The sequence below is a fragment of the Acipenser ruthenus genome, chromosome 15 (assembly GCF_902713425.1).
Source record: "Acipenser ruthenus chromosome 15, fAciRut3.2 maternal haplotype, whole genome shotgun sequence".
Taxonomy (NCBI): Eukaryota; Metazoa; Chordata; class Actinopteri; order Acipenseriformes; family Acipenseridae; genus Acipenser; species Acipenser ruthenus.
Window position 1 is genome coordinate 2223278 of NC_081203.1, and position 24386 is coordinate 2247663.

Sequence of the window (24386 nt, forward strand, 5' to 3'; positions counted from 1 at the left end):
GGGAACGAACAGAAATGATTACTGATTTAATGAAAAACACAGCACCACATTGTGCAGCCCGTCCCTCCCCGATCAAACCCGAACCGCAGCTCCTCAAACCCTGCTGTGAGACGATTACACATGCCATCTGCACACAGGCGAAGGTGGGCTGTTATAATGAAACAGAAAAATACAAAAAAGAAAGCTGGCCGTGACACAGGTACACACTGACCTTAAAACACTAGAATCCTACCCAGCCAACTGAGGTTCAGTAAAACATCCTTCCCCCTGCGCAGAGCTGACAAGTTAGTGTGTAATAGATACATATATATATTTATTTTTTAATGGATTTAGCGTTAATCATGTTGATGACCGGACGTGCAGCGGATTGGTCACCTGGTTTATCTTAGATCTGAAAAGCAAACATGTCCAGTCTCATTGACTTCCACAGCAAGCCGGTTCCACCAGACTTCACCCTGTTCACTTTGCGCAGGCTGGTTTCAGATCGATCTGCAGGTGGGTTTGCATGGCGCAGGGCTCCCATGCAGAGCTCACACTGAGGAGCTAGCAGTTCAGTTCCAGGTAGAGACTGACAGAACCGACTCCTCACTCTTGCTGTATTGTGTGGGAAGCCTGCAATAGAAATGTGACTCTTATATTTTAAAGGCATGTGGAGGTCTAGACCCCTCTGTGGGTGTTTGTCTTTCTTGTTAATTAAATCACATGACTCCAGAAACAGTAAATGGCTGTTAAAAATAGCATGGTGGAGTCACATGACCACGCCGGCTGCATCACTTCCTGTCAGCTCAGCCCAGCCAATCCAGATCGTCGTCATCCTCATCCTCCCCGAAGAGAGGAGCGGGAGGGGGGCGGCCCTTCAGACTCTGAAACACAAGAGAGGCAGATCAGGGACCAATCGCAGCCCACTTCACCCAATCACACTCAAACCCAGTCCAGCCACTTGTGACTGCGCACGACAGTCTAATAGCTTTACTAAGAGGAGTCGTTCAGGCAGCTACATAAAAAGAGAGGAACAACTTATTAAAACATCAGATTCCAGCAGCGCCCCCTGCCGGCTCTGCCCTTCCTCACCAGCTCGTCTTCCTCCTCCTCGGGGGGTGGGGGGGGCTTGGTCGGGGCCGCCCTGCGGAAGAGGTCTTCATCACCCTCACCGCGGCCCTCGGGAATCCTGGGAGAGGGGGACACAGTTTAGAAACACTGCACGTTCTGATGTGGTCTGTGTTACTGCTGCCTTCTTCATACAATACAATCTGCTGTACTCTGCATTACAGCATGCATGCTTGTTAACAGGAGTTGACTGCAAACTGCTTTGGCAAAACCTGACGGATAATCGTGTTGTGACAATAAAACCCTTTTTTGAAATTCCTACAGAGGAAGAGGGAGAGAACAGTTACACTCAAGAGTCTATCTGTTCCAGTTAACAAGAGATCATACTAAAAACTCCTTGTGGAAGAACAGCGCTTGCCTATTGCAAACACAAGCTGACAGGGATGGAAATAGGACTTTTGTTTCCTGGCGTTCCCATCCCACGTTTTCCTGCAAGCTCAATTGGCTTAAATTGGGACACCAATGAAGCTCACAGCATCACCAGCAATGGGGGTCTTACTGCCATCCCTACAGAGCTACCCCCCACCCCTACCCACCTGGGCCTGTCCTTGCTCTGCTGTGGGCTGGGTGCAGAGTGTGGGTCACCCGCCCTGCTGGTTTGGGGTGCAGCGCTGCCCCCCTCTGTCCCGGGACACTCGTCGAGGTTTGGCAGTGGTGGTGGGTTGCGAGGAGGGCCCTGTGTGACGGCGAGCGGGGAGGGGGGAGTGGAGGCTCTCTTCGTCTCTCCCTCTTGCCACAGAGGACTGGCCGCTTGTTCTGGTTCACCAGTAGGGGGCGAGACTGCAGTCTTCCCCCCAGACTCGGCCACTTCATCCCCTGGGCTCTCTCTGGCTGTCACTCCCTCCTCTGATTGGGCTTCCTCCAGCCTATCAGCGCCTTGCCCTTCAGCGAGCCCGCCCCCTGAGCTCAGCACAGGAACAGGAAGCTGAGGGGGCTCCTCTTCAGATTCCACTTCCTCTTTTGGCTGCCCTTCCTGCTGTGGCCCCGCCTCTTCCTTTTCTTCCTCCTTCACTTGCACTTCCCGTTTGGCTTCACCCTCCTTCGACACCTGCTCAGGCTTTACTTCCTGTTTAATCTCTTGCACTTCCTGTTTCAGCCCCTCCTCTTCCAGGTGCACTTCTAGTTCCAGCCCATTCCCCTGCGCTGCTGCTTCCTGCTCTGGCTCCTCCTCTTCCTCTTCCTGCTCCTCCTCGCTCTCGCTCCTCCCCGAGTCCTGCTGCTGAGTCAGGAGCTGCAGCGTCACCGTCTAGACAGACAGACAGGGGGCTGGTGTTTAGTGTGCGGGACAGCTTTCATTTAAACTGCGTAGGATTGTAATCAGTGCTTCTAATAAGGGGCTCCAATAACCCAGCGGGTTCAATGGAGATTAAAGCCAGCGGCAGTGTCTGTTTTGCTTGGAGTAAATAAAAGGTTCCTGTTCACCTTGAAGTTCATACCTTGATGGTGTTGACAATGACAGCCAGCACCGCTTTCCCAGTGTAGGACTCCTGCAGATCGAACTCCCCTCGGAGAGACTGGAACACCCCGTTCATCACCCGCTTCACCTGCGACACACGCACGGGATCAGAATATTACTTGTCTAACTATCTTCCAGCACAATCACAGCATTCCCCTGGTGTGTGTGTGTGTGTGTGTGTGTGTGTGTGTGTGTGTGTGTGTGTGTGTGTGTGTGTGTGTGTGTGTGTGTGTGTGTGTGTGTGTGTGTGTGTGTGTGTGTGCGCGCGGTACGGTGTGTCTGGACCTACCTCCCCGGCAGTGTCCTCATCCCCCCCAGTGCTGGGCTGCTCCACCTCCCTGCTCTCCAGCTCTCGAACCCGGGCTTCCAACTGCTGCTTCATCAGCCCTGCGCGCTGCTGCAGGGCAGAGTACTGAGAGGAGAGAGAGAGAGAGAGAGATGAGCTTTTCCCCTACTCCCCACTTCCCAACTCTCCTGTCCCCCCCCACTTCCCCACACTGCCTCACCTGCCCCCTCAGTGCCTGCAGCTCCTCTCCCTGCTCTTGATGCTGCAGCAGCCTCTGTTCCTCGGCTTCCCGGGACTGCTTCAGCGCAGACAGCTGTAGAGAGAAAGCCACGTCGTTGAGCCACACCAGACACCCTCGCCCAACCCACCCCCTTGGACTGCTGCACAGCGGGGCTCCGATCCCTACCTTGCCCTGCAGCTGAGCCACTCTCTCCTGCAGGCTGTCTCTCTGCTCCGTCACCTCGGCCAGCTCCCGGGAGTGCTGCTCCTTCGCTGCGGCCAGCGAGCGATCACACTTCCCCTGCCACTCCGCTTCCAGCTCAGCCTGGAGCAGCGCCAGCTGAGGAGAGACAGAGGGTTAGAAAACTGGAACACTACACACATGGAAGAGAGACGATCAGACTGAATCAAGCAAAGAGAGGAAGGGGTTAGACACACTCCCGCTACCCCTTCCTGAAGCTGATCTAGGTGAGCCCAGCGAAGCTCCCTGCCCGCCCCCTGCTCTCCTGTACCTGCTCAGCGGCTGCCTGGTCAGTGCTGCTCCGGGCTCTCTTCAGCTGCGTTCTCACGCTCTCCATCTCCTGCTGGCTGGACCTGCGCAGCTCCTCCACCTCCTCCTCACAGCGCTGCCGCTCCAGGGCCCACTTCCTCTTCCTGTCCGCCAGGGTCTGAGGACACAGAGCAGCCGTCAGCCACGCGAGAGTGTACGGGAGAGCGAGACGTTGTGGGAGTGGGAGTGCGCACTCACCTTCTCCAGCCCCTCTTTCTCAGTCCGCAGGTCTCCCAGCTCCTCCTCCAGTCCGCTCACTCGGAGCTGCAGCTGCTTGCGACTCTGCTTCTCCTCGCGGTACTGAGACTGAGCACGCTCCGACACCTCCCTCAGCTCTGAGGGGTTACAGCACAGACAGCACAGTCAGCTCCCCCTCCCTCATCACCCTCCCCTTTCCTCCATCTGTCCCCAGGTGTACCTGTGCCCCCCCCCCAACCCCTCCCCAGGTCTGTACCTGCGAGCTGTCCCTTTACCTGTCCCCAGGTGTACCTGCGAGCTGAGCCTGTAGGGTGCTGGTCTGGCTCCCCTGCCTCTCAGCCTCCTGCAGGGCTGCGCTCAGTTGAGTCCGCAGCTCCATCTCCTTCTTCTGATGCTCGGACAGCTGGAGCTGCAGCTGGGAGACCCGGGCCGTGCAGGCAGAGAGCTCCTCCACAACCTTCACCTGGGGCGGGAGAGAGGGGGCTCAGAGTCACATCCCTCCTCAGCAGCACTGTGAATTTCTGTGTGCTGTCTGATACATACATGTAGCTATGAAAAGTACAAACCAGCCATGACAACACATACAGAGAGAGAGAGAGAGAGAGAGAGAGAGAGAGAGCAAAGGAAGAGTCTCACCTGGTCCCACCCCCTCTCCAGTGGCAGTGCATGCTGGGAAGAGAAAGCAGACAGTAATAGGAGCCCACAGAGGAATCGAACAGGCAGGTTAACAGCAGCAGAGTGAGCTTTAGGGGTGATGACAGCGTTAGTATCCAGCATTCCAAGAAAAAGTAACTTGCGCTCGATCAAATCTGTGTAGAAGGAATCCACAAGATGAAGCTGAAGACGATAAAGGCTTTAGCTTGAGGGAGCCGGCGCCAGTGCATGTGTGTACTGTGAGTAAAGTAGAAAGGTTTGCTTGGGCCTCTGTGTGTGTGTGTCACTCGGCATGCCCGTCCCTCTGTGTGTGTGTGTCACTCGGCATGCCCGTCCCTCTGTGTGTGTGTCACTCGGCATGCCCGTCCCTCTGTGTGTGCCTGCCCCTCTGAGCGAGGCTCTGTACCTTGTCCTGCTCGGCCTGCAGCACTCTGGCCTGGGTCTGCTCGCCGGTTGATTTCAGGGAGTCGTTCCTCTGCTCCATCAGCTGGTTACTCTGCTCCACATACCTGAGAGACACAGGAGTGGTCACTGTAGGTATAAAGGCGGTTTCAGGGTTAATTTACCCCGCGCTCCCCTCTCCCCCTCTCCCGGCACCACACCTCTGGTTCTGGTTGATGAGCTCGCTGATCTTCTTATTCTGCTCCTCGAGTCGGGAGCTCTTGTCAAACACGTCCTGCTTCAGACGCTCGTTCTCCTGGAGAGAGAGAGAGAGAGCGAGAGAGAGAGAGAGAGAGAAGCTTTTCTCTTGAATAAAGTCTTCGAGGTGGGGTGATCCTTTTCACTGTGTACTATGGTTGCACTATTTTTTTCTTTAAAAACTCCCAAACAACATGACTCACAACGCTTAGACCAGGGCAGTGAAAAGGTACCCGAGAGAGATCCAGCACCCTGTATCACACATATCTGTGGAAGGCGAGGAGAATTTTTTATGTCCTCAGCCCCTCAGCACACGGTACACACCTGGATGATCCTCTGGATGTTGTGCATGATCATGGCTGTTTCCATGGAGACAGAGGACAGTCCCAGAGAGGCCCCTCCCTGCTTCTGCAGGTCATCAACCTGCAGACACACCCAGGTCAAAGGTAATTCACAAGAGAAAGAAGTTCAATTATCTTATTATTATTATTATTATTATTATTATCATTATCATCTCAAAATGTTCACACAGCCTCTCACCTTGGAAGCTAACTGGTCGACCTTATCGGCAACCTTTCCAACAGCCAATCGGATCTCGGTGTTGTGCTGTCGCGCCTCGGTCATCAGGAAGGACGTGACTTCCCCGGACGCTGTCAATGCAAGAGAGCTGATCAGCACTTCAGTGAGCGTCTGCCACCGCTCGGACCACCTTACCCAGGGTACCGTCCGACCGGACCGCCTTACCCAGGGTACCGTCCGACCGGACCGCCTTACCCAGGGTACCGTCCGACCGGACCGCCTTACCCAGGGTACCATTTGACAGTCCGACATGAGATTAGTGCAAATCCGGGTCTGTGAAACCTGCTCTATCTTTTTACACATCATGCCTAGGAAGCAGCCTGTGATTGTGATACTTAAAGACTAAGTAGCGGGGTTCTGAAACTGTCCGCTCTAGTGCACTGCTAGTGTCAGGATTATTGCTCACGTTGTCAAACAGGTAACACAGCAATACTGATCCATGACGTGTCAGGAGCAGCTTTGAAACAGACTTTAAAGTTCTAAGTGTAAAACAGTTGTTAGGATGTTAACAATGAAACATTGTTACAGTTCCAGGCAGGGTTTGGGTCAATTCCTGTGTTTTCAATTCCACTTTCACTTCCAATTCCTTTTTAAAAAATCATTTCCCAATTCCAGTTCCTTCACAGGAATTAGAATTGATATTTTAATAATTGTTGAGATTGTTCAATTTCATTTGAAGTCAACTGAAGTCTTGTTGCCGTTGTGAGAAGCCCGTTTTAACAGAACGCTGCGGATTGCAATTTTGATCAGTGATGTGTTGGAATTGATTAAAAGGTCATGAGAATTGAATAACACGAATTGACCCCAGCCCTGGCTCCAGCGACGACGCAGTGGGCTTGATCAGCGGAGACGCTGAGAGAATGAGAGCGCTGTACCTTGGTAAGGCATCGGCTGAGCGGGGTACATCTGTCCGACCGGCTGCAGCTGGGAGGCGGACGCAGTGGACTGCGGGTAAGAGTAAGGCTGTGAACACAACACAGAGGAACAGGCACATGTCAGTAACATGTGCACACACGCCATCCCACGCACAGAACACACAGCAAGGTTCTGAAGCTCTAACACTGTAACGTTTTACACTTGTAAAACTGTAACGTTTTACATTTCTAAAGTTGTAACGTTTTACATTTGTAAAGTTGTAACGTTTTACATTTGTAACGTTTTACATTTGTAATGTTGTAAAGTTTTTGGTACTGCAGTTCCTGAATACAGTCTTATTTTTTAAGTTCATACGGAGGGTGTCTCTCATTATAACCGAGTTCACTTTGCACAGATCAGGGATGGAAATAAGGCTCCCGTTGCATAGCAGTTGGATCCAGTCCTGGTTTTCCTAGGAGTTTAATACGACACATGTGGGTTTGTGGCTAATCAAGCTTACAGCAGAACCTGGAGTGGGTGAAACTGCTACACAATAAGAGACCCTACACACAACGTATCAACTCGTCAGAGATTCCCATGACCTACATGCAAAAGATGGGGCGTGCAAAACAGCCCTTGCAAGCACACATACTGTACTGAATGGATATGCTGCAGAATATCTTAGCTTTTTCAACCCCCATGCATTTCTGGCTGTGGCAACAGATTCTCTCACCTGGAACGCGTGGGCGGAGCCTGGCATGACTGGCTGGGGATGTGCAGTGGTCATGGAAACGGGCAGCAGGGCAACAGAGGATGCTGGGAGCCCAGATTGGAGCTGCTGAGGCACTATGGGGCGAAATGGCAGACCTGAGTATATGAGGGCAGAGTGATGAAATGCATTAGTTGTAAGGATGCACAGAGCGGGTGTTCAGAGGCGGAGTGGAGTGGGGATGGGGGGGGGGTAGGGGGGTAGCTCACCTTGCGTGGCGACCGGGTGGGCTGCCATGTGGACAGGCTGGGGGGCTACAGTAGGGGGCTGGTCCCTCCTTCTGGTCACACTGGGGTCCTTCAAGAAGCAAAAACACACAGATATAGAGAAGTGCCTATCTGACATTCACATTGAAAAACTGAAACGCTGAAAACAGTGCATTGGTGGATCCGCAGCACCCACCTCTATCTCAGAGTCACTGGAGTCCGGCTGGGAGGACAGGGCCCCCGTGACGAAGGGGAGCATCGGCTGACCCATCCTGGCCATGCGGGAGATCAGCTTAGCCTTAGTGTGGTCCGGGTTGTGCTGTGCAGGGGTCCGAGAGCGAGAGAGAGGGAGAGAGGGAAGGAGAAGAAAAGTCTTCAATGCAGAAACAATCCTCAAATGAAATGAACCCACAGCGATCAGGCGACAGACAAAAGTCTATTCAATTACAGTGAGGCAGCAATCGGAGTGGTCCAGGGATGGAAATAGCACTCCTGTTGCATAGCAGTTTGCTCTGTTCCTGGTTCAAATCAGACACACCCGAGCTTGTTACCTATACCCTGCGGCTAATCAAGCTTGTATCAAAACCTGGAGTGGCTGAAACTGCTGTGCAATAGGAGTCTGATTTTCATCCCAGTAGTGGAAAGTTTCCTTTCAGAAAAAATGCAGATTTGGATTCACAGCTTTGAGACTCTGGTCCTGTGCATCACAGTGAAGTGTGCGAGTGTCTGGGAGTGGATACTCACCGCTTGCTGCTCATTCAGGGAGTTTGATTTTGCACGGGTAGGAGGATCCCTGTGGGGGGAAAAAGAGAGAGAAAGAGAGAGAGAGAGAGAGAGAGAGGAGGGAGTGAGAGATAGAGAGAGAGAGAGAGAGGAGGGAGTGAGAGCGGGAGGGGTACGGAAACATGCACAGTTAAAATGAACTGAAAGAGAACAGTGGAAGTAATGAAATGTGATTTAACATGCATACCCTCCCTGTGTCTCGTACCCGGGTTTGAGAGGTGCAGCGCTGGCAGGGGGCTGTCCTGGCAGTTCATAACCCAGGCTCTCGATGCTCGGAGCAGGGGAGGAGGCTGCAGAGTCCCGAGAGCCCAAACTGAGCCGGTCCAGTCCGGCGTCCTTCACGAACTTCACCTGCAAACACACACAATGAGAAAACAAACTGAAAAGACAATGAAAAAGACTCCTAGTCAAAATGGCGCATAACACTTTGGTGTATAAGGGAAAGACTTTGAATGACCAGGGATGGAAATAAAAATTGCATAGCAGTTTGATCCATTCCTGGTTTTACTATGACTTTAATAAGACACACCTGCGCTTGTTACCTATACACTGGGGCTAATCCAGCTCGGAGTAAAACCTGGAATGGGTGAAACTGCAATGCAACAGGAGTCTTATTCCCATCCCTGACAAATACTGAAGAGATAACCTTAGCACTACAAACGCAAAGCCATTAACATTCCTGCTGTCCAGTACAGTGGACTGACTGCAGACCCTCCCCCAGCCCTGGCCCCTACCCTGCGGATCTCTGCCTCGAAGATGAGGGTGCTGTCCCCGGGGATGCGGTTTGAAATCCCCTGGGCTCCGTACGCCAGGCTGGGGGGCACCACCAGCAGCCGTCGGCCCCCCTTCCTCATCCCAACCATGCCCTCTTCCCAGCCCTGCAGAGAGAGAGACACAGTCACAGAGTCAGAGCAGTGCACTAGAACAGCTATTTGAATATTAAAACTAACTTCTAAAGTAATCTGTTTCGTACAATGATAATATAAAAGACCATACAGAGAGGGACAAGGGGAGAGGGGAGAGATCATCGCTGACTCACCTTGATCACTTTCCCAGCTCCCAGCTTGAGTCGTAAGAGCTTCTCTTTGTTCACGTTGGAGTCAAACATCTGGGCAGAACCAAAACAAGGACAACGCAGGGAGGGATCAGTGAGCAGGGGTCAAACTGCAGTGCACAGCCCCAGAGGGGAATACCTGCCAGCATTATACCTGCCAGTTTGTATGGGTGGATTTACCTGCGCCGGGCATAACGTGGGCAGTCTGTGGTACTGGCCCGTTATCAGTGTTCCCCCCCATTCCAGTGGAGCTCTATCTGACCAGCCTTACCTGTCCAATGGTGTGGTTCTGCAGCAGCCAGCCAGTGTAGGACACCTCCAGCGAGTCCCCACTCTCCACAGCCTGACCCTCCCCCAGCACCAGGTCCTGCGTTACCACTGACTCCAGAGAGGGGGCGCTGTTCCCCTTCGCCACGCACACCTGCACACAGGACAACAAACCCCGGGGGGTATAAATCACAGCTCTGCACCGCCTGCCCCACCCCCCTCCAGGAACAGGTCCTGCAAGACGACTCCAGACAGAATCACAAGGGAACACAAGCCAGGGGGACAATCACACACGCTGAACACAGTCACACTAATGACTGGACTCTGCAGAGCTGAATCAAAAGTGGTGGTAACAAAGCAAAGAAAAACTACACACAGACATAATATATCACAGAATATCTTACCTCTTTACAGAAATCCACCGCTGCCTTCTCCGACTCGAACATGACTGACCAGTTCTGGCGCTGGTCATCGTAGAAGGTGCCGTAGTTATTGTGCTGGACCTGGGTCAAAGGTCAGAGAAAGCAAGGTCAGAACTGCCCAACCACAGCTTCCCCCAAAACCCACCCAGCGGCTACTGATCTCAACCAAGCGTTTTAGGATTTGCCGTGGCCCCCCTTTAGATATCTGTACTTGAAGGGCAGCAGTGCACAGACCACCACGCTCCTCGTTCAGCGAGCAGTTCACTAGTTGCAGAGTTTCCCCGTTCTCTTGCTATTTAACCCTTCGCTCCGGATCTGCTCCCACGTTTCTCTGCTCAGTATTTCCAGCATTGCAATGCGCTGTGAGCCCACCAGCTCACTCACCGTGAAAAGGAATCCTGGGTGGATCCTGGCTGTCGTCACCTGCTTCTGTTGACTCGCGTACAGCAGGATCTTGTACTGAAACACACAGATAGGGCTGTCATCCTTAGGTACAATATTTCTGTCCTAATATGCCTTTACTTAGCAGTGCTTTGAGCTTGCATGGAGAATCCTAGGCGCCGGGCAGAGAATAGACTTCAATTCAGATCACGCGACAGCCCCATCCACTCTCTGTGTCCGTACGCATGTAGATTGGATGGCGCTGGTTGATCAAATATTAATCAAATGAAAAATAAAACAAAGCAAGACTGTTATCGCTCCCCAGACCCGTATGCTAGTAGTGGATCCCGTCATTACCTCCCTCGATGTGTGACTCCCCAGGACTGCAGCTCCCAGCTTCCCCTGCTTCGTGTACTGTCCGTTCACACTGCAGGAGAGACAGGCACACCTGAGACAGGGGCACACCGGCAATCCATCCTGCCATTCAAAGCCCACACCATTTAAAAGCAAGGCAGGGGTGGACATTGCATAAGCAGGCTGATCCATTCCTGGTTTTACTAGGAGTCTAATAAGACCTACCTCAGCTTGTTACCTATGGCTAATCCAGCTCATTGGAAAACCTGGAATGGGAGTTCTTCTCACTCTGGAGCACAGATGTCCAATGGATTACGATCCTCCATATGGCTCCTTTAGTATCTCATGCGAGGTTTACAAGATGCAGCACAGCGATGTTGTGCTTTGAACATGCAACAGGTTTATTGAGCAGAAAACTACCGCGGTGGTGTCTGTGTACGGCTGCTACAGTCTGGTCACCTGGTAATGCCTATGGCTTAAAAATGCTGGACAGCTGTGCAGTAGGTGTCTGTATCCAGTATAACCTGCACAGTACTTTCCACCTGCAAACCCGCCCAGCCGTGCTGCAGGGAAGCTGATTGGTACTCACTATCGGTAGGCGTGGACCGCGGTGGCCAATAGGACAGCAGGAACACCTGGAGGCGGGGTTGGCTTCTGGGAGGGCGGACCTAATAAAAAAAAATAAAAAATTCAGGGGCCATGAGGTTCCCTCAGAGCTCCGAGACACTTTCCCCAGCTCTCTGATCTCAGGCTATTCCAGCCTGGCCTCACCTGCGCTGCCGGACCCTTTCTTGGGCTGTTTCGGAGCGGTGTACTGGAAGGACTCATTCCCCTGAGCGGTCGCTTTGTCCAGTCCGAAGAGAGAGGCCAGCTTAGCCCTGCGAACACAGGACAGCAGAGAGCGTCAGCAGGCAGCCTCAGCGCGGCACGGGAATGGAGAGGAAAGGGGAGCTCGAGATGAACTACTACAGGACTACGTCAGGGCTAACAACCATCCCAATCATCTCCCATTGATTTAAACTGCTGGTGATTGGGAATAGCGAGCAGTTCTCTGTGGCTAATCAAGCTGGCATTCAAACCTGGAATGGGCAAATCTGCTGTGCAATCGGGATCTTATTTCCATCCCTGGAAACTAATACAGTTTTAATCCAAAAAGAAACAGACTGGTTAACTGCGACAATATTTCAACAAGTCTGCAACTTCCCTGCCTTCCACCAAACCCTTTTGCAGGCCTACAATAAGAAGGAACATACCTTCTCTCTCTCTCTCTCTCTCGCTCTCTCTCTCTCACACACACACTCACACACACACACACACACCAACCCGTGGATTTCCTGCCACAGATAGTCGTGGTCCCACACCGCTGACATGGTGGGCTTAGCAGCACCCCGATCTCCTCTCAGCGTCCCGGGATGAAAGAAGGAGAGAAACTGTCTATCCAGCACGCTCCCACATGCTCTCTCTCTCTCTCTGTCTCTCTCCACACCCAGCTCGCACCTCCCTGGCAGATTCAGCACCAAAACAAAAGAAAACCCTGGCCAAGGAGCTCCCAATCTAGCCCAGGGGGTCTGTGCTGTCCTCAGCTGTGCACTACAGGGACCCAGAGTCACACCGCCACACGGACTAAACAGCAGCCCAGCTCTGCAACAGCTAGCATGTGAGAGGAATTAAAACAGGACTCCCTCCTTCTCCTCCTCTCCCAGACAATATGCAGTCTATCCATCGGATAACTCACTTATCTGAGCAGCCACAAAAGGCTCCTGTCCGAGCTATTTAAACTCGGGTGAAGCAGGGGAACTGAATACTCTGTTATACTAAAAACGCTGCCACCTGCTGGTGACGTCCCACAAATCAAATCGTTAAATGTAACCAAGAATCAAAGTGCACTGTGCAGATCTGCTTCTCCCTGTGAAAGGCATTGAGGAAGACAGTTTGTATCAACTGCAGACAGGGTGGGGTCCGTCCTCATTCAAATCACTTTAACAATCGATCCCCATTCACCTTTAATCAATTCCCAGCACATCACTGACCAGAACTGCCATTAGCAGTGTTGTGTTAAAAAGAGCCTCTCTCCGTGCCAGCACAGATTACTTCAAAATGCATCCACCGTGTTAGTCGATTAAACTGGCTTCAAGTGAAAGCTGCTGAACTAATCTCAACAACTGTTATGTCCCTAAAATATACATTTGGGGAATTTATTTTAAAAGGGAATTGGAAAAGCAGAAATTGATCCCGACCCTGTCTGTGTAATAAGAAGGGTTTCCTTCCAGTCTTGGGTCGGTCAGGGCTGACTGTACTGTACAGAACACATGACAAGCACGCGTGTGCACATGCATAGGCTACATACACACACACAAACAAACATACATACACACACACAAACAAACATACATACAGATAAATACACTCACCCCCCCGCGGGAGACAGAAAATCCCCATCGTCCTCGTCAGCCCCAAACATGATCCCTCGCCGCTCTCTCCTCGCTCGAGTTCCGATGGTACCAGTGAATTTACAATACTGCTTACCGGTTCCGACCCGGATCGGATCGGCCCTATTTAGTACTTAGTGCCAATCCAGATTTAGCACAAGCTTCACTTCACTTCCTGTTTCTGTGCGGTCAGCTGACCCAGCACCTGCTGTCGCAAACACAGAGAGACGGCTTTCGGCTTTACAATGCGATCCGACCTTCTGTCGTAAACCCTCGAAATTGAGAAGTGGGGTGCAGTACCCCATTAATATTTGCCCGACTGGTGATTTATAACACGGGCGTCATCTTCTTCGTGTAAAATAAAACCCGGCTATAACGACCTAAACTGCCGGCCTCGGTCTGCGGCTCGATATTCTACCGTAAACTACTGGGATAGACCCAACCTGCTGCCGTACAGCGTAGGGCACCCCGACGTGCTGTCAAGCTGTGCGTGCGATACGTAACTACAGCAGAAACGTTCCTTCGTAACCTCAGTTTGAAACAGTGTTGCTGCTGCATTCAGCATAAAACAAGACGTGGAATCTATCTTCACGAGTGGGAACTCTCACGCTGAATAATAAGGTCGGTTTATAACGTCTCCAGTTAAATCTACTGGCAGCATCCTTTCTGAGGTTTCCTATTACCAGTATAAATTCTGCTGCCAGTGAGAAACCCCTAACACTGCTGCCAGTAGTGCAACACCATCAGGGCTGAAGAAAGAGAGATACTTACTGTATTGACTTTAGTATATAAAGTGAAATGGGTGGTTATATTAGGAATATGTTTTGTGCAGCTACGGGCAGCATCGGAATCAGCTGCTTTAGTGCCAGTAAAAAACCTACTGGTAGTAACATCTGTCTTTATTGTAACGTCAGCCGTGACAATGACATTCGGGCTACATTGTCTTTTAATGCATCGACAGTGAAAGTACCAGAAACTATTGCATATGTCGTGCAACCTAATTTATTCTAAGAGTAAAATTTTAAAAATGCTACTATTAACAGAATGGAACAGTATTTGTGTATTCTGGAATTCTGTGCCACACTGTACTGCTATCTGATTGGATTTCATCCAAACTCTCTCTCTCTCTCTCCATTCGTTGTTCAGGATGGCCGCTCCGACCCTATTGGTCCTCTTCGGCAGTCAAACCGGGACAGCTCAGGACACGGCCGAGCGGATTGGACGACAGGCACAGAGGAGGCGGTTCCATGTCAGGGTTGAGGCTCTTGACAGCTACAATGTGGTCAGTGTTGGGGTGGGGCTACGCTAGTACTGTAAGCAGCCATCATCATAACTTCCACAAATTACAGTACTGCTGATGGATATACAAAAGAGCTCTGATGGCAGTGTGGGTTTAAACACAGTGTGTGTGCGTGTGTGTGTGTGTGCGTGTGTGTCCCTCAGCGGTCCAGCCCTCACCCCCCCCTCTCTCTCTCTCTCTCTCTGCAGGTCAGCCTGATCTCCGAGCCCCTGGTGGTGTTTGTCTGCTCGACCACAGGCCAGGGGGACCCTCCTGATAACATGAAGGTACGTCAGGGAAGGCAAACCCACAGTGCGGTCGGGCTGCGGCTTTTCAGATGCAGTTCTTAATTCTTTCAATCAGCCCCTTCCATTGCTGTCACGGTTTGGGCTCGTCGCTATCGGGCCCTTTCTGCGTGTGTCTCTTATTCCCTTCTTTCCCAGTTCTGTTCCGTGTTGTCTGAGCGTGCCCAGTGCTGTATCCAGCCCCATTCCCAGCTCTGTATTCCGTTCCCTGCAGAGTTTCTGGCGGTTCCTGTTCCGGAAGTCTCTCCCGGCCGGGTCACTCTGTCGCCTGGACTGCGCTGTGCTGGGGCTGGGGGACTCCTCCTACCCCAGGTAGGGGCCACAAACTCTAGGGGCAGAGTTTCAATGGGGCTATTAAGCAGGGGCAGTAGCAGGGAGGGGTATAGAGGCTGGGACTAACACATATAGGGTTATATAGAGTTCTAAACCTACACACCCCTCCCCGGTAATCAGGGTCAACACCTATAGAATTGAAAAGGGTATCATTTAACCCGATGTTGGGTACAGAAAACCCCCAGTAAAGAAATACCTGTCTGTGTATTTGCAGTGTTTGTTTGTGTGTTTTATTTATATATTTATTTTTGGGTTTCAGGTTTAACTTTGTGGCCAAGAAGCTCCACAAGCGTCTGATCCAGCTGGGAGCGAACCCCCTGCTGCCAGTGGGACTGGGGGACGAGCAGCATGACCTGGGGTAAAGAGCTGGGGCAGAGGGGCACCGGACACGGGGTAATACTGTAATGACCTGAAAGAGTAATAAAGATGAACATATATACTGTATATATATATATATATACACAGTATCTAGACTCTTCAGTATCTGTGTGCTCACCAATCACCTCGCCAGTTATATTCCTGTGGGACTGTGTCTCCAGACAGGATGCTGTGATTGACCCCTGGCTCAGTGCATTCTGGGAGAGGTCCTTGGAGCTCTACCCCTTGCCCCCTGGAGTGAGCGTGCTCAGTGAGGACGTCCTGTGAGTACTGGGAGATGTTTCGTGGCTGTCGGAACTTTTAGAAAATGAAAAAACCGAGGAATGTTCGTCTGCATTTCGAAACAAATAAAACGATTGTGATCTAATTACTGGTTTGCACCCAGCATCGCTCTGAATCTCTATCTTTTTGTTTTTGCTCCACAGACTGCCCTCCAGGTACGAGCTTCACTTCCTGGATGATGTCACAAACGGGCTGTCGCTGGAACCACCTGATCGGGACACGCCCCTCTCAACCCCGCCCTCTCAGCTCCACCCTTTTCTGGCGCGGATGGTGTCCAATCAGAGAGTGACGCACTCCTCTCACTTTCAGGACGTGCGGCTCATAGACTTTGACATCACCGGCTCCCAGATCCAGTAGGTGCCACCCGGGACTCCCATGGATAGCGCTCGGAGCCGCTCCGCGTTTTACAGTGCGCTGGATCAGACTCGGAGCTGAAAGAGCAAGTTGAATAACGTTTTCATTTGGTTTCCTGTGCGCTTAATGAGCATTTTACAGGGCGCTGTATAGTACAGAGCAGAATGGTGTTCCGATTCTGTTCCGATCTCATTCCGATTCTGTTCCGATCGCGTGTTCTGTGTTTCGGGGTTGCAGGTTCTCAGCGGGGGACGTGGTGATGATTCAGCCCCAGAATTCCCCGGAGGACGTGGATCAGTTCTGCCAGCTCCTGCACCTCGACCCAGATCGATTCTTCACCCTCACACCCAGAGACAACGGTACAGCAGCTCCCAGCTGTGAGAGTGTGAGTGTGAGTGTCTGTGTGCCTGGCCTTGTTGAGCGCATCGCATATGAGAAAATCCACCAGTAATTGTAAAGGATTTGACAGCATGGCCGTGCATCTTATCCTGTGATGTCTCTTATTAGACCCCCTGCACAGGACGCATTGACTTGCAGTGCAGGTCACTGGGAGTGAGTGTTGAGTGAGGTGCAGTGCAGTGTGTGTCAGTGAATCTCGTCTCTTCTCTGCTCCAGCCCCGGTCCCAGCCCGGCTGCCCCAGCCCTGCTCGGTGCGCTTCCTGCTGGAGCGTTTCCTGGATATCTCCAGCGTGCCGAAGCGCTCCTTCTTCGAGCTGCTCGGGGGCTTCGCCACCAACGAGCTGGAGAGGGAGAAGCTGAGGGAGCTGAGCTCCGCGCAGGGCCAGGAGGATCTGCACAGCTACTGCACCCGGCCCAGGCGCATTGCCCTGGAGGTGAGCCTCCGGCTCTGCAGATGGAGATGTGAACAGTTTATAGAGTTTAAACGATTCAGCCTGTCATGCATGGGGACGGATAAAAAGATAACTCCCATCTAGTCTTCATATGGAATGCATGCTGACCTCATATGAGGATGCCATCTGCTTTAAGGTTATGGGTTCTAGAGTGTCTACACGTTCTAGTGTTTGAAGGTTCTAGACCAGTGCGTCTAAAGGTTCTAGGGTGTCTCGGTTCTGATTTTGCGATCTGAGTTTGGGATCTGTGTCTCAGTACGAGCACGGACAGAGAGAGGGTCCAGGTTTTGAGATCTCTTCTGCAGTGACGGTGTTGTGTGTGTGTTTCCTTGCAGGTCCTCAGTGATTTCCCTCACACCACGACAGCTCTGTCGATAGAGTATCTCCTGGACCTTTTCCCTGAAATGAAGCCTCGGTCCTTCTCCATTGCTTCCTCGCTGCAGGTAAGACTCGGGGCAAAATACACACTGACCCTCCTTGAGTTTGAGCCAGCGTGATTGCACCAGTCTTTGATCAGAGAGGTCAGTGAAACAAGCCTGCGGTCGCGGTTTGAGATCACTGCAGAGCCACGCTGTTCTCTTTCAGGTCCACCCGGGGCGCATACAGATCCTGCTGGCCGTCGTGATGTTTAAAACACGAATTCACAGACCGAGGCGGGGCCTCTGCTCCACGTGGCTAGCCTCCCAGGATCCAGAGCAGGGTAAGGGCTGGCACGGGAACCGTGCAATCATTTAACATGCACAGGGATGGAAACGAGACTCCCGTTGCACAGCAGTTTGCTCCATTCCTGGTTTTACACACCTGAGCTTGTTACCGACACGCACTGTGGCTGATCAGGCTCGGAGTGAAGTCTGGAACGGGTGAAACTGCTATGCGATAGGAGTCCTGTATCAGCTCTGTGTGTGAGCCAGGCAGTGCATTTTCTCCCTGACCGCGGACTGTTCCACGCGCAGGTGTGGTGAGGGTCCCTCTGTGGGTGAAGAAGGGAGGGCTGAAGTTCCCCACCGACCAAGACACCCCCGTTATCATGGTGGGACCCGGCACTGGAGTGGCCCCCTTCAGGGCAGCTATTCAAGAGCGGGTTTCGCAGAGCAGGAGAGGTGAGACAGCGGAGAACGAGAGCGACTGCGTTACTGCATGCCAGAAACCGGCCATGTTTGTGCAAAGAAGCTTATTAACACAGTAATCTAGGGGGCAGGAAAAATGAATGTTTGAACATGAATTCCACCATCCATGACCTTTCATCACATCACATTATATAATTCATATAATTCGTTTTAATTTCTTATTTCATTATTGCTTTTACACGTAAAGAACAAACATATTCATCTTACTACTTGTAACAGGGATGGGAAGTAAGACTCCTATTGCATAGCAGTTTCAACCATTCCAGGTTTTCATATGAGCTTGATTATTGTACAGGTAACAAGCTCAGGCGTGTCTTATTAAACTCCTCGTAAAACCAGGAATGGATCAAACTGCTGTGCAACATCCCTGACTGTACAAGGAGATGTGAGCTTAATCGTAAGCCGCATGTATTGCATGTGACAGCTCAGTATAATGGTTAGGTAAAGCGAGCTGGTCTCTCTCTCTCAGGAAACTACCTGTTCTTCGGGTGTCGTCAGGAGTCCATGGATTTCTTTTGCCACTCGGAGTGGGAGGAGCTAGTGAGGGCGGGGTCTCTGACTCTCTTCACAGCGTTCTCGAGGGACCAGGTCAGTGTGACGCTGGAAAACGCTAATCGCATGGCTAACCAGAGAAAGATAAACCAGACACCTAATCAGAGACACAAAAGCAAAGCACATTTATCCTGCTGAAAAAGAGCAAGCGTGGTCGACGTCAGGGGTGTGCAGGAACGGGGTCCCTGTACTCGCTGTTCCCTTCCAGTCGCTAATTGCCGTTGACAGGCACTCCGTTGTAAAGGTGAGGGAGGACAGCTTTTCTTTTTTTGAAATGTGTGTAAGTGACTCTCTCTTGACTGCAGGAGGACAAGGTGTACGTGCAGCACCGCGTCAGGGAGCACGGACGCCTGCTGTGGGACCTCATTGTGAACGAGAAGGCTCATTTCTACATCGCAGGGTGAGTCTGCTATCCACCCGCACGCTGCAGAGCACACCGCCATCTGTCTGTGGAAACACAAAGCATGATCCATTCCTTTGCAATGCAAATGCAATTAAAAGATGACCTGGTGTGTTTCAGCAACGCGAAGCAGATGCCAGCTGCCGTCACGGACGCCCTGAAGTCTGTGTTTGAGTCGGAGGGCCGGCTCTCAGCCGCGGAGTCCGAGGAGCTGCTGGCTGAACTGGAGAGACTGGGCCGCTTCCAGTCTGAGACCTGGTCCTGAACTGGAGAGACTGGGCTGCTTCCAGTCTGAGATCTGGTCCTGAACTGGAGAGACTGGGCCGCTTCCAGTCTGAGACCTGGTCCTGAACTGGAGAGACTGGGTCAGTGCAACCGAGTGAGCAGCATGTGAACATTGAAGACTTCATTTCTTAAACACTTTTAGATGTGTTTTTTTTCCAGGGAAAGTATTGTTAATTCCTAGATGTGGAAAATGTACCAGTGGGTTCCTCTGTACCAACCAGTATGCCAAAAACATTGATTTGATTTGTATTATAATGAATATCCGTAATGTTTGATTACTATGATGACTGTTTGACCCCTGCATTTGTACTGTATTGTACAGTGTGTATGTTACCCAGTGCAGGGATGGATGAAGCCTGTGTGTGAGTGTCAGGGGAAGGGAGAGAGACATGTTTCAGTGATATCTGGGAGCTCCTGTTGCATTAACAAGACTACGTTTCCAAGATACTGTTCCCTGCAACTACCTTGTCTATTCCTTATCAGTTTCATAAAACATCTCTCAAATAAAGAACAATACAACTAAACTCTGAATATGTGTGTGTGTTTAATTAATACAAATTAATAGGAGGTGACACTACAGCATTATTGTAGGATTAAAAAAAAAAAGCTGAATACAATGTTAGAATAACTGACAGCAATACATACAGTGCACCACAAGGGGGCGGTAGCTGAAGCCTCCTGAAGGCGGGAGACCGGAAGCTCCGGGCGGAGCTCATAGACGTGAACATCATTGAACAACAAACCGCTTCAATCCAACTTCAGGTTCGATGTGTTGGTAAGTAGCACAGGATTGTATTAATTATTATGAGGACATGGCGTTACCCTACTTGCATGCATAGATAATAATATCTTGTATGATATATAAATGTTGTGTAACGAGCCCTAGTCCTTGAACCTTTGTACCCCATGTATAGGAGGCTGTGTGGTCCAGTGGTTAAAGAAACGGGCTTATAACCAGAAGGTCCCCGGTTCAAATCCCACCTCAGCCACTGATTCATTGTGTGACCCTGAGCAAATCACTTAACCTCCTTGTGCTCCGTCTTTCGGTTGAGACGTAGTTGTAAGTGACTCTGCAGCTGATGCATAGTTCACACACCCTAGTCTCTGTAAGTTGCCTTGGATAAAGGCATCTGCTAAATAATGTATCCATCAAACGGTCGCCGCGTATTTGGCCAGTTTTGCTACCACGCCTGCAGCGAGCAAGCTATAGATAAGTGGCTATCTTGGGTTCCGTCTGCCCTCTGCTTACATGTACAGCTCCCCATTTCACTCTAAATGAAGTCGTGTGCTTCGTGTTTCTGTGGCTTGTGCAGTGCTGTAAGGACAGGAGGAAGCAGGGAGTGAACATGCCGTTCCTGCACGGGTTCCGCAGGATAATCTACGAGTACCAGCCTCTGGTGGATGAGATCCTGAGGGTGCTGGGGATCGAGGAAGGGGCCGGGGCTCAGGGCAGGTGAGTGCTGCCTTGAAATCTTTCTAGCTCAAAACTGCGAACCGTGTAGCTAATATCGCACGCCAGCTGTTTTATGATATTTCCATTACTGGGTGCTACCTCCAGGATCGCTTTCCCAATGTTGATCCCGATGCATGAAAACAGCTACCTTTCGGCCAGGTGTGCGTGATGCATGTTCATTGACAACACAGGTCTGCGATGCACAGTTTGGAATAAGCGCATGTTTCAGCAAACACTTCACTGGAAGTCTTGAGCTCTGGTAAGGAAAGTTTCCTCTCAGGAACTAACTTCCTGTTCTCGTGTTTCCCTGGCAGTGCCCCTGCGGTGGACAGCGCCCCCTGGGGCTCGCTGGAAGAGCTGCTGGAGATGGAGTCCCAGTCCAGCTTCTTCCTGGAGGGGGTCAGCTACTCCCTGTTCAAAGTAGCCGAGACCGGACTGGTCAGCGCCGCGGAGACCCTGCTCCGATACCAGGCTGACCTCAACTTCGAAGGTTTGTAATTTCACACGGATTACTGATCCAGCAGGGGCAGTCAGGAGGCAATTTGAACTGTACAGGGTGTTGTAGGGGAGTTTTAAGGGTCATATCAATAAAGCAGGTACCCCTGTGCTAAGTTGACACCTGTCTCTCTCTTTTCTTTCTAAAAAGAAAGCAAAATGATGATCAAAAGCTTCAGATAAATCTACAGCACGTGTCCCTTGGTTGTTTCTTGCTAGTTCTGTTACATTGAAAACGATTCTTGGTTCCCATGGCTTTTCAGATCAGTAGCTTGCGCAGTAAATATTTTCTTGTTGGTCGTGACGGCTTTCCTCTCTGGGCATGTCTTGCTCTGTTGTGCCCAGGCGTCGAGCCCCTGTCCTTCTGCTGTGTGTTTCAGATCCCGTCTCCTACTACAACCCCCTGCACATCGCGGTGCTGCGGAACCAGCCTGCCATGGTGGAAGCGCTAGTGAGACACGGGGCCGACATCAACAAGAGGGATCGGGTAGGTGAGAGGGGCGCCAACGGAGTCGAAACCTTCTCAATTTCACCTCCCTAGGCTCGTTTATCTCATGTGCAATACTTCTTTAAAATGAAACGGTCGACACGTAGTCTAACACAGGAATCCGTGTTATAAAAAGTCACAGAGGGCTGGCTGATGGATGTTTAATTACATTCCTTCCCTTTTTAAATGTGTTTAACACTGAAGCTTAAACGCTATGGAAATGAAGCACAAACTAACGGTGGAAGGGGTGGAAATAAGACTCCGATTGCACAGCAGTCTCACCCATTCCAGGTTTTACTACGAGCTTCATTAGCCGCGGTGTGTACAGGTAACAAGCTCAGGTGTGTCTTGTTAAACCTGGGTTGGATCAAAGTGCTATGCAATAGGAGTCTTATCCCTGGTTCTATTCTGTGTAACACGGTGCTCGGGTTGTGTTGTATTCTGTGAGAGGTGTTGTACTGTATTGTAATGCCCGGTGTCTGTGAGCAGATTCACGAGAGCAGCCCGCTGGATCTGGCGAGCGAGGAGAGGGAGAGGCTGCCCTGCCTGCGCACACTCCTGGACCTGGGGGCTGACGTCAACGCCGCTGACAAGAACGGTGAGGAGAGAGCACACCTGGGGGCAACTGCGATGCCAGGGTACACACCTGGGCACACCTGCCTCATTGTAGTGGTGATTATACACCATGGCATTGAGAGATTGCAGTTCGATTTACGCATTTTTCATTCAATCAGTATTTTATTGTCAACCACTTTTGTTTTGAATTGGTATTTTGTTTGTGTGTTTCTGATCTATTGCTTGGTTTTATTTAGAGTAAGCATGTTAATGTGTAGTTATGTTACCTTTAATTGTAATTACTGCAGCATAATTGCAATGTCATCAGACAGTTCTGCTGGAATTGGAATTGGACCTGATTCTGGAAAGATAACTCCACTCCGAGACGGCAGACTGGTTAATGCCCAGAGCCACCGGATGTGTTGCCTGTGAACTCAGCGTCGTATCCTTGTTTCTGTTTGTTTTCAGGAAAGACCGCACTGCTTCATGCCCTGGCCAGCAGCGACGGAGTTACAGTCCACAACACCGATAACATACAGCTGCTGCTGAGGGGAGGTGAGCCGTTCTGAGCGCTGCCAGCGCCAGTACTGTTACAGATATGCACCTAAAGCATGCGTGGCTGCTCTGTTTGAATGTTCAAAGGTGTAGTAACGGATCATTTTAAAATCCCTTCTTTCACTTTTTTCCCCTTTCACCTCTAATCTTCAGTTCCTCATTTCTAATACGTTCACTTTGAAAGGGTCTGTGATGGTAGATAACTAAAGAGTTAAAGCATTAGAGCGTGTTGGTAGAGGTCTGTCTGCCCCTTTTACTTTCACCGAGTTCTCGGTACTAAAATAAATGAATAATAAGCGACCGGTAAGCGCTGGAGAGAAATGTTTAAGCTTCTCCTTCCTCCTACAGGTGCGGACGTGGAGGCTGTGACCCGCGACGGGGAGACCGCTCTCTCCTCGCTGGTCTTCCTTGTGAAGGAGGCGCTGGACTGCAGCCGGGAGGACGCGGCCCAGATCGGGAGCTTCTGCCTGGGGGCGACGCGGCTCCTGCTGGCCCACGGCGCCGACCCCAGCCGCTGCTCGGACGAGGAGCCCCCGCTCACCTGCGCCTGCCTGGAGCTCTTCGACCTGCACTTCCCGCTGGCTGTGCTGCTGCTGCAGTCCGGGGCTGGCTTCCGCTGCTCCCAGCACAGCCCCCCCTGCTGGTGGGGCTACAGTCTCGTCTTCCAGCGCCTCTGCTCCGGGCTCAGGGACCGCAGGGATGACTGCGCGGCCGCCTCCGAGCTGCTGCAGCAGGCAGAGAGCATCCTGGAGCTGGCTGCAGCCGCTTCTCCAGCGGTCAGGCTGCAGCCAGGCTTCGAGGTCTCCACGGAGGGGTGCGGGGCCCACGCGGAGAAGGTCCTTGATCTCTACAGGCACCTCCAGGAGCTGGAGCAGAACCCTGTCCCCCTGAAGCAGCTCTGCAGGGCGCACATCCGCCACAGGCTGCTGCCTGGGCCCCTGGAGGGCAAGGTGCAGGCGCTGCCTCTCCCAGACAGACTCCGAGGGTACCTGCTGATTGAGCATCGTCACGGAAACAAGGCTGGGGCTTGTTTTAAACCCCCGAGGAACTCCTCTACCTTGATTTAAAGAAAGCGTTTGGAGAGCCGGTGAAGTTGGAGGCATAGCTGCAAAGCACAAGGGAATGGAGCCGATGCAACCCATCTTTTGCATCATAGAAAAAAAAAGGACCAAAAAAAACTTGTCCAGTACCAATGTCTTTACAGCACAATGCAGTTTGCTCGATTTTTGTTGTCATTTTTTTCTGTGTAAGTTACATAAAACTGTTAGATGTTGCAAAACAGGAAACAAACGACGTTCTTGTTTGTTTGTTGTGTGCCGTTGACCGTTTATGTGAAGGACAATGTAATGGGTTCTGCAGTGGAAACGCCAGCACATAGCAGTGTGAGTCATGGCAGAGTTTAATATGGGGCTTTTATTAGAGCATACTCTAATCACACTGCTGTGCACTGGCAGTGTTCTTAACAATACCTAAGCTTTGACCTTTCT

General features: G+C 51.3%; 3 protein-coding genes across 8 annotated transcripts; 2 read left to right on the forward strand and 1 right to left on the reverse strand.

The window, feature by feature from the left end:
- Positions 1–13: 13 nt before the first annotated feature.
- Positions 14–13578, reverse strand: LOC117964665 (FK506-binding protein 15-like). 4 transcript variants are annotated; one of them, XM_058986772.1, is made up of 30 exons: positions 13191–13578; positions 11551–11657; positions 11369–11447; positions 10783–10852; positions 10429–10503; positions 10027–10125; positions 9627–9776; positions 9341–9409; positions 9036–9179; positions 8489–8652; positions 8263–8311; positions 7715–7837; positions 7522–7609; positions 7277–7389; positions 6564–6651; positions 5650–5759; positions 5434–5532; positions 5073–5167; positions 4877–4979; positions 4453–4485; positions 4108–4279; positions 3817–3953; positions 3581–3736; positions 3256–3408; positions 3070–3162; positions 2853–2975; positions 2544–2651; positions 1644–2353; positions 1072–1168; positions 14–863 (listed from the first exon to the last, which is right to left on the reverse strand). In XM_058986772.1, exons 1-30 carry the CDS (start codon positions 13238–13240, stop codon positions 786–788), a joined length of 3735 nt encoding a protein of 1244 aa, XP_058842755.1. In that variant the 5' UTR covers positions 13241–13578; the 3' UTR covers positions 14–785. The 4 variants fall into 4 exon arrangements, with proteins under 4 accessions (XP_058842755.1, XP_058842752.1, XP_058842754.1 ...); XM_058986769.1 differs by having other exon boundaries at positions 7277–7410; XM_058986771.1 differs by having other exon boundaries at positions 7277–7410; positions 8507–8652; positions 13191–13577.
- An 83-nt stretch (positions 13579–13661) lies between these two features.
- On the forward strand, positions 13662–19878 carry LOC117396829 (NADPH-dependent diflavin oxidoreductase 1-like). Of its 3 annotated transcripts, XM_058986775.1 has the most exons (16): positions 13662–13829; positions 14355–14490; positions 14697–14774; positions 15007–15104; positions 15385–15483; positions 15665–15766; positions 15929–16138; positions 16377–16498; positions 16755–16972; positions 17326–17433; positions 17576–17690; positions 17944–18090; positions 18587–18705; positions 18975–19069; positions 19190–19324; positions 19411–19878. In XM_058986775.1, the coding sequence occupies exons 2-16, from the start codon at positions 14356–14358 to the stop codon at positions 19418–19420; spliced, it is 1791 nt and encodes a 596-aa protein (XP_058842758.1). In that variant the 5' UTR covers positions 13662–13829; position 14355; the 3' UTR covers positions 19421–19878. The 3 variants fall into 3 exon arrangements, with proteins under 3 accessions (XP_058842758.1, XP_058842759.1, XP_033850960.3); XM_033995069.3 differs by having other exon boundaries at positions 13663–13829; positions 19190–19878; XM_058986776.1 differs by lacking the exon at positions 18587–18705 and having other exon boundaries at positions 19190–19878.
- Positions 19879–20027: 149 nt separating this feature from the next.
- On the forward strand, positions 20028–24365 carry LOC117964691 (ankyrin repeat and SOCS box protein 6-like). Its single transcript, XM_058986777.1, has 7 exons — positions 20028–20129; positions 20668–20807; positions 21122–21297; positions 21683–21789; positions 22279–22387; positions 22813–22899; positions 23248–24365. The coding sequence occupies exons 2-7, from the start codon at positions 20701–20703 to the stop codon at positions 23964–23966; spliced, it is 1305 nt and encodes a 434-aa protein (XP_058842760.1). The 5' UTR covers positions 20028–20129; positions 20668–20700; the 3' UTR covers positions 23967–24365.
- Positions 24366–24386: the final 21 nt, after the last annotated feature.